The 15,467-nt window shown below is 38.5% G+C and overlaps 1 protein-coding gene across 1 annotated transcript; it reads left to right on the top strand.

Moving 5' to 3' along the window:
- The first annotated feature begins 417 nt into the window (after positions 1–417).
- On the top strand, positions 418–3,356 carry AGTR2 (angiotensin II receptor type 2). Its single transcript, XM_027089569.1, has 3 exons — positions 418–528; positions 679–740; positions 1,997–3,356. Exon 3 carries the CDS (start codon positions 2,036–2,038, stop codon positions 3,122–3,124), a length of 1,089 nt encoding a protein of 362 aa, XP_026945370.1. The 5' UTR covers positions 418–528; positions 679–740; positions 1,997–2,035; the 3' UTR covers positions 3,125–3,356.
- Positions 3,357–15,467: the final 12,111 nt, after the last annotated feature.

The raw sequence follows: 15,467 nt of genomic DNA, 5'->3' as shown, positions 1-15,467 counted from the left end.
AGAAATTTTAGACTTCAAGTGAAGTTGCTGCTGTTCTTTAATAAGCAGGGGTAAATTTTTCAAAAATTAATGAAGGTTGCGAAAGGTGCTGATGGACAAAGATTCTACTACTAGAATAAATTCCCTAGTCTCCACTCCTTAACTCATTTTAGAATGCCAGTATCAGGGTAAAAGAAAGAGAAAATTCTGCAAATAATTATATTCTTCTTTTAAAGTAAGCCACTGACTTCAAAATTCTCTAACACATTTGTGGAAACTTCATTTTTTTGTTTGAGATTTATTTGAATGAGCTGTTATGATTGGAGACAGTGAGAATTTCAGATTAATGTTTTGCAGCCAAAAAAAAAAAAAACTCTGGAAAACTGGCAAGTGTTCATAAGTCAGCCCTAGAATTATGTAGGTTGAAGGCTCCCAGTGGACAGACCGAACATATAAGAAGGAAACCAGAGATCTGGTGCTATTACGTCCCCGAGTCTAAGGGAACGAATAAGCACAGAATTAAAAGCATTTTCAGCCTGAATTTTTAAGGTAGGTCTGCACAATTTATATATACTCTGTTTGGAAAGTAGAACATACATTAAATGAAAATATTTTTTATGGATGAACTTTTCCTTTTTCCTGTATTTTAACACTATTTTGCAAAACTCCTAAATTATTTAACTGCTGTTTCTCTTACAGGGGTGCACTTAGGAACTAGGCAAGCTGATTTATGATAACTAAGCTTTAAACTCCAACAACCAGTAAGTCTTCAAGTGGGTTTATTTTAGATTCTTTCATGTTAATTTGTTAGGTCAAGATTACGAAAGAATAAGCTTTAGACAAAAATTGTAAGTTTGCTGTTTATTAGGAGATTCTTTGCTGATTACATTTTCACTGAGTAGTTTATTTATCTGTGTTTTGAAACTATCTAAAGGAATAGCTGTTCCTTTACTGTGTTTATCTTCAGCTAATTTTCTTTTGTTTTAAAATAAAGTTGCTACTAAAACTAACAGTATCACAAAACCCTGAATATTGATCATAACATTTGAGAGCCAAGTAGCACTGTTACTACTTAGTTGTGTTAAACTAAAATAGCAAAGGAAAAAATGATACAATTATATCATGATTAATCATTGATATTCAATTCTTATTTCATTGAGCAATATAACTTTTTCTATTTGACCCTAAATCAGATTTGGCTATTTTTTTCTTTTTCTTTTCCTAATTGAAAAAGAAAATAGATTTTCTTTTAAATGGATTAAACTTAAGTATCTATATGTAAAAGTAATAGTCTCTATTAAAATGTGATGGGGGCTTTTAAAAATATGCACATATTCCATATCTACCTCGTAATTATATTATTATTGTGAAAACAATGGAAAAGTAGAACTAAAGGAATTATTTTTAATCAGCAAAAACCAACCATAATCCCCCATCCCAATATGTTCCTTTTTGCATATTCTCTTTCAATCTTTTGTACACTTACTTATTTTTTCCATAGTTTATGTTACTTATATTTTCCATTGCTGGAATGATTTGTATATAATTAGTTACTTGAATAAGGCATTTCTCTACGCAATAGCAGGCAGCAGTGTGGTTTCTAGAAAGTATATAGAGTGAGATATGTGCTCAAGTGTTTTTGAAATGCTAACTTGTCTTATTTCTTAGTTCCTTCTTGTTTCACGCGTTTCCTATTCTGGCTAACCTTTTGAAATATTAATTTTCTTTAAACCTTTTCACAACATAATAGAAAAGATGGGCAAAATGTAGTTTTGTTCAGAATTTTCAGTCTTGATGCTTCTTGGTATTATTGAGAAAACTCTCTTTTCTTCTTCGAGAAGTAAAATCCATTCTTATTTCATAAGGCATGCTTCCGTTTCCCAATATTGTCTATAACCATCCACCATTTTTTGCTTTCAACAAACTTTTAAAATGCTAATGACGTGATGATGTCCTAAATTCTGTATGTGCTCTGAGAGGTTTTTGTTGGGTTTTTTTGTTGTTTTTTTTTCCCCAGAAGGTGTAAGAATTAGGAGCTGCTGACATTTCAGTCAATATGAAGGACAACTTCACCCTTGCCACCATCAGCAAAAACATTACCAGCAGTCTTCACGTCGGACTTGTGAACATTTCTGGCAATGAGTCTACCTTTAACTGCTCCCATAAGCCATCAGATAAGCATTTAGATGCAATTCCTATTCTCTACTACATTATTTTTGTGGTTGGATTTCTTGTCAATACTATCGTGGTTACACTGTTTTGTTGTCAAAAGGGTCCTAAAAAGGTTTCCAGCATTTACATCTTCAACCTGGCTGTGGCTGACTTACTGCTTTTGGCTACTCTTCCTCTCTGGGCAACCTATTATTCTTACAGATATGACTGGCTCTTTGGACCTGTAATGTGTAAAGTTTTTGGTTCTTTCCTGACCCTGAACATGTTTGCAAGCATTTTTTTTATCACGTGCATGAGTGTTGATAGGTACCAATCTGTCATCTACCCCTTTCTGTCTCAAAGAAGAAATCCCTGGCAAGCATCTTATATAGTTCCACTTGTTTGGTGTATGGCCTGTCTGTCCTCATTGCCAACATTTTACTTCCGAGATGTCAGAACAATTGAATATTTAGGAGTGAATGCTTGCATTATGGCTTTCCCACCTGAGAAGTATGCCCAATGGTCAGCTGGGATTGCCTTAATGAAAAATATCCTTGGTTTTATTATCCCTTTAATATTCATAGCAACATGCTATTTTGGAATCAGAAAACACCTACTGAAGACCAATAGCTATGGGAAGAACAGAATAACTCGTGACCAAGTCCTGAAGATGGCAGCTGCTGTTGTTCTGGCGTTCATCATCTGTTGGCTTCCCTTCCATGTTCTGACCTTCCTGGATGCTCTGGCCTGGATGGGTGTCATTAATAGCTGTGAAGTTATAGCAGTCATTGACCTGGCACTTCCTTTTGCCATCCTCCTGGGATTCACCAACAGCTGCATTAATCCCTTTTTGTATTGTTTTGTTGGAAACCGGTTCCAACAGAAGCTCCGCCGTGTGTTTAGGGTTCCGATTACTTGGCTCCAAGGCAAGAGAGAGAGCGTGTCATGCCGAAAAAGCAGTTCCCTTAGAGAAATGGAGACCTTTGTGTCTTAAACATGAGAGTGGAATGCATGTTATCAACATGGTTACTTGGTTTGAGATCTCCCTGAATTATCTTTTAACGGCTTTAGTAAAATAACAAGTTCTTCCCCTTCATGTAATCTTCTCTCACTCTTCTAGAACAGGAAACCAAATGTAACTCTAAGTTTTATCCTCCAGTGACTTTCAAGAATTGCCCACCTTTTTTTTTTTCTGGTCTATCTGTACTAGACTGTCACTGGGGAGATGTACCCAAAACTGAGAAGTAACTGGGAATTTATCTCCAATTATAATTAATAGGAAGTTATGAATGATGATTTGGAGTTTCAGATTTCTCCTTGAGATATGCTGGAGTTTTTATTGGTTCTTAGATCCATTTTCATCAAGCTTTCTTCTTGAACCAAGGCTGGTCTTTTAACTCACTGCACTATTTACAAGACATTACGCTAAAATAAATGAGCACTTCTAAGTGCAGTGTACTACAATAGATTGGTACCAGTTATTCAGGCTCTAGGCATATGCCTTCTACTTTATATTATAAATAATAATCCTTTTATATTTCACTTGAGCATAAGTTTGTATTTAAGGTATAGCTACTTATTGAGTAGGGTTAGGAATATAGATTAGATCACATGTACTCCTACATTTTAGCTTTTATTTAGAGTTATAGGAAGTAAAATGTATAATAACATAGATTTGCAATAAACAAATATTTGTTCACTAAAGTCTGAATAAACACTTTTTAAACTTTCTATCTAACTACTGTTTGAAGGTTTCTATGTTCTCTGATAATTTTTTGAAAATAACTAAACAGTGTTTAGTGTATAAAATGTAAAGGTCATTTTTTACATCCTTGACCTTTGGGATGTGGTGCTTTGATATATAGGAAGTTGACTTGAGTTTTATTATTGATGCTTTGGTTCTGGGTTGCTTCCCAAAATATCTGGGTGGCTTATTTAACTCTTTACTTTGGAATAAACCCTTAATGGGCATAGGAAAAGATTATGTCAAAATGGAATTTTGACACCCAAGGAGGACAAAGAGATCCAGCAAATGACACGTTTGGTGTCACACAACAAACCTGTCAGGGCAATGCAATGTGGCTTTGAAAATATAGACCATGGGGTAGACTTAACCTATACCTATGGATACTGCTTGTTCCAGAATTTATAGAATTCTGTGGAACTCTTCTATACCAATCACTGGTCCATAGATCTCCTTTCAACACTATTAGAACTCCAAAGTTTGAGGAGTGCCTGAAACTGAGTGAGGTACCTAGAGTTAACTTAGAGTATTAATCTTAATTTTAGAAGTTAGAGATTTCATTCTGCACCAGCCCCATATTATATCAGGTTATCTAGGACCTTCCTAGACCAATACTGACCTCTGAGGTAGAAATAAAGTTACAGAAGCTTGGTGTCTTTGCTGGATTCCAGGGCTATAGATCCAAAAATACTCTGGCTCCACTTTCTGGGAAAGTCCTAATTTCATGTAATCTATTATTATCAATAAAAACAAATAGCTAAATGTATAAGCAAACATGACTTCATATTTTAAAGAATTTTGTAAAACATCTCATTAAATAAAATCTTTAATTGGAAGATCATGTGTGCTTTACGTTTTTATTGTAACTACCTCCACTTATGGATTCTTACCTTCTCTTGTACCCTTATCTTCCTTACAGTCCCCACTGATATTTCTTAGTTTCAGCCCCCATCATTCCTTATCTGGCTTCTTGCTATACTCTTCTAGTCTCCCGCTCTTGAGTCTTCAGCCATAAAACCTTATTAATTATGAAAGGAAAATCCAGATTTCTTGTTACAGTCTACAAGACCACCGGAAATCTGATTCTTCCCTGCCTCGCTGGCTTTTTTTCTCTTTGCCATCTCTCTCTTGCATTCTGTGTTCAAGCATCACAAAAGGACTTAAACTGCTTTTTTTCAAGCCTAATGCTCGCTCACACCTGTCTGCTTTGGCTCACACAACTCTCTCTTCCTGAACACCCCTCCAACCACCCCGCCCTCAGGGTCTCTCATTCAATTGAAGAACACCTACTCAGCTTCCAACATTAGTTCATGTCAGTTCCTCTACCAGGATAACAATGATTATACTAATTATAATACAAACCTCCCTCCCCTGGGAGTTCCCTTAATGAAGAGAATTATTTCTCTAGTTCTTGGGATTTTAAGCCTGGCCTCCACTTCCTTAGGTGCCCAGTTTTGAGCCCTAAGTAATTCTCTGAGGCTTGGACTCCAGTGGTCTTTCCTGGGACTAAGAAGAAATGTCATTAAGAAGATGGTACACAAACATGTGAACTCTGATTGCAGGAGTATACAAAGGTATAAATGTCCTCTTTTTTCTTTGAAAATGTAAACTTCAGGTAAGTTTCTCAGATAGCAAATGAAACTGTATTCTTCTCATTTTGTTTGTATCATTTCCAGGTATTACCTAATCCCCTTTCCTTTCCATGGTTCCACCTTTATTCACCTCACCCACATAACGCCCAAGAACCACATAATAATAACAATAATAGCTACGATTCTGTGAGCACTATATGATATATACTACTGTAAGTATTTTATTATCCCATTTTATTCCCACAACGACTCAATTATTCTCATTTTACATATAAGGATACTGAGGCACAAGTGAGTCCCTATTCATCTTTATGTTTGCCTCTGACCAATGATCTGGGTAATCCTAATAGAGGTATTTAGTAGTTTAAATGAATCTTAGGCTACCAAGCAGATATTTCAGAGACAGTCTTGCTCAGTCCTTCAACTTTCCCCCCAGACCACACTGCTTGTATGTCCCTGACCACGGCAATACTAGAGCACTGGACAGGTGGTATATTTGCACGTATGGAGAAAAAGAGAGGAGGCAAATTGATGAGGCTTTCTTCCTGGTTCTCCACTGCCCTTTTCTTGTGCTCCATGCTCTATAGAACTACATGAAGTAACCACTACCTCCTGCCCCTGCTGCTGCCCCCTCTACCCCCATACACAAAGCAAGACTGACACCTCAAACATTTCTTTTGAGGAACAAAATTGTTGACACAAATGCCAGCTCTGTGAAATAAGATTATACAGGATTACCAGAGAAATTCATCTCTCACAATTTGCAAAACATATATATTTTTATTATGGAAAGCCAAGTATTAATTATTGTTACATTTTATATCCCTAAATTAGATCTGCTAAATAAAATGTTTGGGAAAAATCCCTTTTTTTTTTTCTGATCTTTTGAGGTCTGTAGCAAAATGAGAGGACAATCTAAAGGAAAGCACATTCTATTTTGACTTTTCTTTTTTTTTTATCCACAGGGATCTGAGAGTGGGAAGCTGTTTGCTGGCCTGACATATCAACAAAAGAAAAATCCAAACTTGACAAGCTGAGTTAACCACATGAGGTGACTGAAGCAAGAATGGATTGAGATAATAAGGAAAATGTAGCACTTAATTATTTTGTTAACTCCTAGATGAATTACATCAACAATGATGATTCACATAAAATAACAGAAATCCATATGCTATCACAAAACATAATCACTTTTCCTGCAAAAAACCAGTGGCTTACAGCTGAGTTGAATAGCCTTCTAAACATTGACTCTCACTTGCACAAACATATCTACAAAGGGTTAACATCTTCAGAATGAGAAATCTTTCTTTTTGAAATTCTTTCTTCTAGGAAGAGAGCATTCTTTTTAAAATTAAAAATAATTTATATGTATTTCTTATTAAGAATCAATACTCTCTTGTTGAAAAATTTAACTGTATGGATAAAAATTAGCCACAGACATAATGACTGTTAGTTGCATGAGGTAAAATTATAAATATAAATATAGACATAGATAGGTAGATAGATAGATACTGTGTATACTGTGTGAATATATATATGGATACTATATATATATGCATATTATATATATATATATAAAATCTCTTTATCCATATCCATATTTCTTTCTCTTTTCATCTATTATCTAATGGATATATCCTTCATCATCCTGTGGTACATTTTTCTTAATATTTAAAATATTTTGATCCCAAACTCCCAACTGGTTTACTGGAAAATATTGTTTCTTCCCTTGTTGGGTCTTCCTTTCCTATGATAAGTCCCAAATCTTCAGGGCTTTAAACAATCCAAGAGATCAAACCCGGTTACTATTGCCCAGTGGGAGAAAATATTGGAAAATCTGATAAGACTTCTCGCCCACTTTCTGCTGCTGTTTTTGCTACATTATATATCAGTTGGTCCACATAAGAACAGATGGTTCAGACTGTTCCAGACTGACTGGTACCAGTTCAGACTGGTACAGACTCCTGTACACATTAAGGAGTTTCCAAGTGATCTACACAAGCCATCTGATAGAGTGTAAGAGAAAGAAAAAGGAAGCTTCTTCTTCCGGTGTTACACTCACCTATATATGATGCATGCCACAGTAGACAAGGTCTCAAACACATCTTTATTTGTTTTGGCATCTTCATGGAGCCAGGAGGGATCAACAGAAATCCAGGAGGAGGAACATGCCATACCAGTGTAGGGGAGCAAAACTTGCCACCTCAAAATGTCTCTTTGGCATGCGGGTTATTTTGAGCTGAGAACAATCAAGGCCCAAAAAACTCAGAAACAAACTCTGACCTTCCCCCTAAATGCCTAAAGAATGTAGATATAGGACCTGTTCCAGGAAGGGAGATATTACCATAGATAATTATACTATGAACTAGGTGTGTAGACAGGGAGGAACCTAGCAAAGTCTGTTTGTTACAATTCCTCTCTGTCTCCCACTGTCTCTGCCTGGCCTAGCATACATTTATTTACCAAACATTTGCTTTTCCATCTCCATATAAATTGCCTTCCTTCCCTTTGAAGTCCCAAACCCCTATTCCCAACATCCCCTTTTGTCTCTAGCTGAAGATGATATTTAAGGCGACAGCTTCAGCCATTTTGGCAAGTTACTCAGTTCTCCTGGGTCTCTCTCATATATACATGTTATTAAACTTTTGTTTGATTTTCTCATGTTAACCTACTCATGTCAATTTAATTCTTAGACCAGCCAAAAGAACCTAGAAGAGTAGAGAAAAATTTATTCCTCCCTGACACCAGGAACCAATCCTCTCCTTTCTTAAATGAAGCTCTCATATGCAGTTGAAGTCACAGTTCAAACTTCTTCTCAATAAAAATGAGTACGCCTGGTTGGCAGAGGGGGTGGGTAGTAAAACTGATGTTGCTTCTTAAACGATCACATTAGTAAGCGACACCTCAGGGCATAAGATATACTGCAAGCAAACTTTGAACTTCTTAGAAAAAGGGTCTAGTACTTGATTCCCTTCCTCTCAGAAGGCCCCTTTGCCAATTGCCTCTTCCCAAAAAATTCCCAAGGTCAATATACCAATATGTATGGGATACAGTTGGCACAGTTCCAATTGCCTGGAACCACCAGACCATTGCCAAGCCCTCAAATTTCCAGTTGTAGCCTTTTCTCTGAAAAATGGATCCCTACTTGCTCTACATTCATTACCACTGAAGTGATCATTCCTATAACAACAACAACAAATCCACTGCAGTGTTTCTTGATATCTTAACAACTTGAAATATTTGTGCATAATAATTTGAAATGGTCTCATTGAGTATGCTATTATCTATTGTTATGAACTGAATTGTGTCTCCCAAAATTCACATGTTGAAGCCCCAACCCTGAATGTGATTATATTTGGAGTAGAGCTTTTAGGAAGTCATTAAGGTTAAATGAAGTCATAAGGATGGAGTTCTAATCTGATAGGACTGATGACGTTTTAAGAAGAGGAAGATCTGATGTTGCCGGACAAAGTGGGGAAAGCAAAAAATGAACTCAGAGATTTGAATTCCCAGTTCAAGGGAAAATCAAATGCAGTGTCTCTTCTGGCAATTGGTTAAATTACAATGCAAATTGAACTCCCAGTCTCACATGGTCTGTGGTTTAACATGACGGCATTGATTGGGAAAGAATGACATCCTGTAAATTGGAATGGGGATGTGTGGGAAGACCCTGATGAAGCTGAGGACATTGAGCTCCTAAATTCTGACAAGTATTCTTTGCCAGTGGAAGAAACCTCTCAACCCTCAGTGGTAGCAGCCTCTTTACCCGCATTTGAGGGGATTAATCCAGCATTACCTGAGGAAACTGTAATGGCTTCTCCTGAGGTAGTTGCCATGCAAAAGAATTCTGAGTCTCCTCAGGACCCACTCCATCACCAATCGTTGCTTCTAGTTCTGTAACTAGATTCAAGTTCCAGCAGGACTCTAAAAGTGAGACACAAACTGTGACCCATGGGGAGGTGCACTCTACTCCAAAAGAACTACTTGAGTTTTCTATCTTATGCAGACAGATGTCTGGAGAAAATGGGTAGGAATGGATATCAAAGGTGTGGGATAATGGTGGAAGGAATATAAAGTTGGATCAGCCCAAATTTATGGATCGCTAATCAAAGATTCTGCCTTTAATGTTACAGGTTGGAGAGTTAGAAAAGGCTCTGACAGTTTGGTTCGTTGGCTAAAACATGGACCAAAAGGCAGACCAAAATGAGCAAGTTAGAAATGCTGGACCTACCTTGTAGAGGAAGGGATTCTAATGTAGAGGAAGGGATTCAAAGGTTTAGAGAAATAGGTATTTTAAAGTGGATTTGTCATTTTAGATCTACTCACCCACCCTGGGAAGGTACAGAAGAGATACCTTCTACCAATACAATAAGATATAAATTTGTGACCTGAACCCTGACATCCTTGAAGAACTCTGTGCTTGCTCTTCTCTTTAGGCCAGAACATACAGTGGGAACTGCATTTTTCAGTTGGGAAACCTAAATGCAATGGGAGTAATTGAATTCTGGGGTGGCAGGGACCAAGTGGCAGCACTCAACTGCCAAAGGCAAGGTGAGTATTGTTACCACAATGGACAGCATAGTGAAAGAAGGAGTCAGAATAGTCTGACTAGCATAGACCTGTGGCATTGTCTAGTTGATCATGGTGTTCCTAGAAGTGAAATAGATAGGAAACTTTCTTAATTCTTACTTAATCCATACAAGCAGGAAAGTTCTAGTTCAAGTGAACAAATGTCTAACCTGAATCATGAAAACAAAGAGTCATGCCCCTCCCAAATTAATTCATAGTATTGAGCCAGTTTACAGACCCAAAACGAAGGGAAGCCCATGATTCTTGAGGAAGGACCTCAGCACACTACGAAATATTTATACTGTTCGTCTTTCTTCCAGCCTCTCATAAAAGTGTCTGTGGTCTTTTAGCAGGGTAACTGTGCATTTGGGAAAAGGAAATGATCAAACCTTTTGGGGACTACTAGACATTGACTCTAAACTGACACTAACTCCATAAGACCCAAAAGGTCACTGTGATCCACAGACAGAGATCAGGTGATCAGTGGAGTTTTAGCTCCAGTCTATCTCACAGTCGACACAGTGAGCCCCCAAATTCATCACGTGATTATTCCTCCAGTTCCAAAATGCATAATTTGCATAGATATACTCAGCAACCTCACATTGGTTCCCTGACCTGTAGTTCCCTTATGGTGTGAAAGACTAAGTGGAAGCAACGCCTCTACCTAGAAAAATAGTAAATGAAAAGCAACACTGCATTGCTGGAGGGGTTGCAGAGATTAGTGTTATGATCAAGGCCATGAGATAAACAAGGGTGGTGATTCCTAATACCTCCCCATTCAACTCACATATTTGTCCTGTGCAGAACACAGATCGATTTTGGAGAATAAGAGTGGATTGTCGCAAGCCAAACCAGGAGCAGATTCCATTTGCAGCTGCTGTATCAGATGTGGTTTCATTTCTCCAGCAAATAAACACATCCCCTAGTACCTGGTAGGAAGCTACTGATCTAGCAAATGCTTTTTTCTCTAGATCTTTTAGTAAAGAGTGACAGAAACAGTTTACTTTCAGTTGGCAAGGCCAGCAATGCACCTTCATTGTCCTACCTCAGGAGTATATCAACTCTCCACCCTGTGCTATAATTTAGTTTGTAGACATCTTGAATGCCTTCTCATTCCACAAGACAGGTCCATTACATTGATGACATTATGCTAATTGGACTAGTAAGAAGTAGCAACTATTTTAGACTTATTTGTAAGAATTTTGCCCATCAGAGGGTAATAAATTCAACAAATTTCAGGGACTTTCTACTTCATTAAAATTTCTATGGGTCCAGTGGTGTGGGGTATGTAGAGATATCTCCTCTAAGGTGAAAGATAAGTTGTTGCATCTGACCCCTCCTACTACCAAAAAAGAGGCATAGTTTTTCGTAGGTGTCACTGGATTTTTGGAGGCAACATATCCCTCATTTGAGTATGTTATCCTGGCCACCTAGTGAGTGACCCAAAAAGCTGCTAGTTTTGAGTGGGACCCAAAAATGAGAAACCTCTGTGATAGGTCCAGGCCGTCAAGCAAATATGATCCAGCAGAATCAATAGTGCAGCAGGGACATTAGGACTTGTGAGCAAAGCCCTGCCACCCTCTGCGTTTATCTTCACCACTTTTGAGAAACAGCTCTTGGCCTGCTACTGGGACTTAGTAGAGACTGAACATTAACCATGGGCCACAAAGTTACCATGTAACCTGAGCTGCCCATCAGGAACTGGGTGTTATCTGACCCACCAAGCCATAAAATTGGGTGTGCATAACAGCATTTCATCATTCAAATGGCGCTGTTATATACGTGATTGGGTCCAAGCAGGCCCTAAAGGCACAAGTAAGTTACATGAATAAGTGGACCAAATGCCATTAGTCCTCATTTTTGTTACCCAACTTTCTCTCTCCCAACCTGCACCTATAGCCTCATGGGGAGTTCACTATAATCAGCTGCTAGAGGAAGAGAAGATCTGGGCCTGATTTACAGATAGTTCTGCATGATATGCAGGTACCACCCCAAAGTGGACAGCTGTAGCACTGCAACCCCTCTCTGGGACATTACTGAAGGGATAAAGGGAGATCTTCCCCTTGGGAAGAATTTCAAGCAGTACACACGGTTGTTCACTTTGTTTGGAAGAAAAAATTGCCAAATGTGAGATTATATACTGATTCATGGTCAGTTTGGCCAATGGTTTGGCTGGATGGTCAGAGACTTGGAAGAAACATGATTGGAAAATTGGTGACAAGGAAATTTGGGAAAGAGGTATGTGGATAGAACTCTTTGAATGGGGCAAAAATGTGAAAATATCTGTGTCCCATATGAATGTTCATCAAAAGATGACTGCAGTAGAAGGGAATTTTAATAATCAAATGGATAGAACGATGCTTCCTGTGGATACCAGTCAACCTCTTTCCACAGCCACCCCTCTCATAGGGTTCATGAACAATGTAGTCATAGTGGCAGGAATAGAGGTTATTCATGGGCTCAGCAACATGGACTTTCACCCACCAAGGCCAACCTGGCTAAGGCTACTGCTGAATGCCCAATCTGCTAGCAGGAGAGACCAATGCTGAATTTTTTTTTTTTTTTTTTTTGCGGTACACGGATCTCTCACCACTGTGGCCTCTCCCGTTGCGGAGCACAGGCTCCAGACGTGCAGGCTCAGCGGCCATGGCTCACGGGCCCAGCCGCTCCGCGGCATGTGGGATCTTCCCGGACCGGGGCATGAACCCGTGTCCCCTGCATCGGCAGGCGGACTCTCAACCACTGCGCCACCAGGGAAGCCCCTGAATCTTGATATGGCACTATTCCCTAGGGTAATCAGCCAGTTATCTGATGGCAGATTGATTATACTGGACTTCTTCCATGATGGAAGGAGAAGTGGTTTTTTTTTCTTACTGGAATAGACACTTACTGTGGATATGGATTTGTCTTCCCTTCATGCAATGCTTCTGCCAAAACTGCCATCCATGGACTTATAGAATGTTTTATCCATCATTATAGTATTCCAGACAGCATTGCTTCTGATTCAGGAACTCACTTCACAGCAAAAGAGGTGCAGCAATGGGCCTATGATCATGGAATTCACTGGTCTTACCACGTTCCCCACCATTCTGAAGCAGGTAGCTTGATAGAATGTTGTAATGGCCTTTTGAAAACTCAGTTATAATGCCAGCTAGTTGCAATACCTTGTAGGGTGGGGACAAGGTTTTCCAGAAGGCTGTATATGCATTGAATCAGCATTCAATTTATGGTCCTGTTTCTCCCATAGCCAGGATTCACAGGTCTAGGAAAAAAAGGGGTGGAAATAGGAGTGGTACCACTCACCATTAACCATAGTGACTCTCTACCAAAATTTTTGCTTCCTGTTCACACGACCTTATGCTCTGCAGACCTAGAGGTCTTAATTCCAAAGACAGGAATGATTCCGACAGGAGGCACAACCATGATTCCACTGAACTGCAAGTTAAGACTACCACCCGACCACTTTGGGCTCATAATGCCTCTGAATCAAGAGGCAAAGAAGGGAGTTATTGTGCTGGTTGGGGTGATTGGTCCTGACTGCTACAGGGTAATTGGATTACTATTTCATGATGGGGGTAAGGAAGAGAATGTCTGGAATATGGGAGATACCTTAGGGTTTCTCTTATTACCATGACCATTGATTAAGGTCAATGTAAAACTACAACAACTCAATCTAGGCAGGACTACTAATGGCCCAGACTTTTCAGAAATAAAGATTTGGGTCACCCCACCAGGTAAACAACCAACATGACCAACTGAAGTGCTTGCTGAAGGCAAAGGGAATAACAAAATGGGTAGCAAGAGAAGGTAGTTATAAATACCAGCTATGACCACATGACCAGTTACATACATAGGACTGTAATCATCATGAATATTTCTTCCTTATTTTCTTATGAATACATTTGTATATCTGGATAGATAGATAGATAGATTGATCTTCATTTTCTTTACTCTTTTATTCCCTGGACATATAGTATAAGATGTATTGACTTTATATCATAGTATTTAAGTATTGTTGTTCATTTTACTTCATGGTATTTAAGTTAGGAGATATCAAGGAAAAGAGTAAGCATCACTCAAGGACTACCTCCTCTTCTGGGAAAGAGGCTAGTGTGTTTTCAGTTGTACGCAGGATAGCTGTATCATGTTAAATGGAATTATGAGCTTCTTATTGTCTCTATTTGGTGATTAATTGTGATTTAAGGAGATGTGTATTGGGGCCATGTTGACAAGGGTGGATCTGTGATAATCTTATATGTGAACATGACTGGGCCACGAGGTGCTCAGATATTTGGTCAAACATTATTTTGGATGTGTCTGTGAGGGTGTTTTGGGATGTGATTCATATCTGAATTGGTAGACTGAGTAAAGCAGATTGCTCTCTCTGACATGGGTGGCCCTCATCCAGTTAGTTGAAGTCCTGAATAGAACAAAAAGTCTGATCCTCTTTCAAACAAGAAAGAGCTCCTCCTCTCTGACTGGCTTGAGCTGGGACATTAGTCTTTTCCTGCCTTTAGACTCGAACTGAAACATCAGTTATTCTTGCATCTCAAGCCTGCCAGATTTTGGCCAGATTTTGGACTGGAATTTATATCATTGACTCTCCTGTTTCTCAGGCCTTTGGACTAGGACTGGAACTATACATTGGCTTTCCTGGGTCTCCAGCTTACCACTGCATATCTTGGGACTTAGGCTCCATAATCATGTGAGCCAATCCCTTTACATATATAGGTACAGAGACATAGATCAATAGATAATCTCTTATTGGTTCTCTTTCTCTGGAGAACTCTGACTAATACATGTATCTATCTAGCTATCCATATGTCTCTCCAACTAACACACACACACACACACACACACACACATCATATCTGAGATCTGAGTGCTTCACTCAATACACTGCGAGGACACATTTATGCTAATATTCTTCTGTGGTATCTTTTGAAGTGGCTGTATTTTACCTCATAGAAGTGCCCGAATTTTTTTTAAACAAAGATCCTCTATGAAAGACACTGTCAAGAAAATGTGAAGACAAGTCACAGACTGGGAGGAAATATTTGTAAAAGGCATATCTGGTAAAGGACTGTTATCAAAAATATACAAAGAATACTTAAAACTCAACAATAAGAGAATGAAGAGCCCAGGTAAAAATAATCAAAATGTCTGAAAAGACAGGTCATTTTAAAAGATATACACATAGAAAGCAAGCATATGAAAAAATACTCAACATCATATGCCATTAGGAAATTGCAAATTAAAACAACAATAAGATTCCACTATATACCTATTAGAATGATGAAAATCCAAAACAATGACAACACCAAATGCTGTCAAGGATGTGTAGCAACAGGAACTCTGATTCATTGTTGGTTGGAATGCAATATGGTGTAGTCACTTTGGAAGACAATTTGGTAGATTCTTACCAAAACTAA

Source organism: Aethalodelphis obliquidens, unplaced genomic scaffold, assembly GCF_003676395.1.
Source record: "Aethalodelphis obliquidens isolate GAN/ISIS:26980383/991018 unplaced genomic scaffold, ASM367639v1 scaffold66, whole genome shotgun sequence".
Classification (NCBI taxonomy): Eukaryota; Metazoa; Chordata; class Mammalia; order Artiodactyla; family Delphinidae; genus Aethalodelphis; species Aethalodelphis obliquidens.
Note: the sequence above shows the minus strand (reverse complement) of the source record. Positions and strands in the feature narration are given on the sequence as shown.

What these genes read in the sequence shown, in the direction of transcription:
- AGTR2 (XM_027089569.1), top strand. Translation starts at nt 2,036, where the DNA reads ATGAAGGACAACTTCACCCTTGCCACCATCAGCAAAAACATTACCAGC.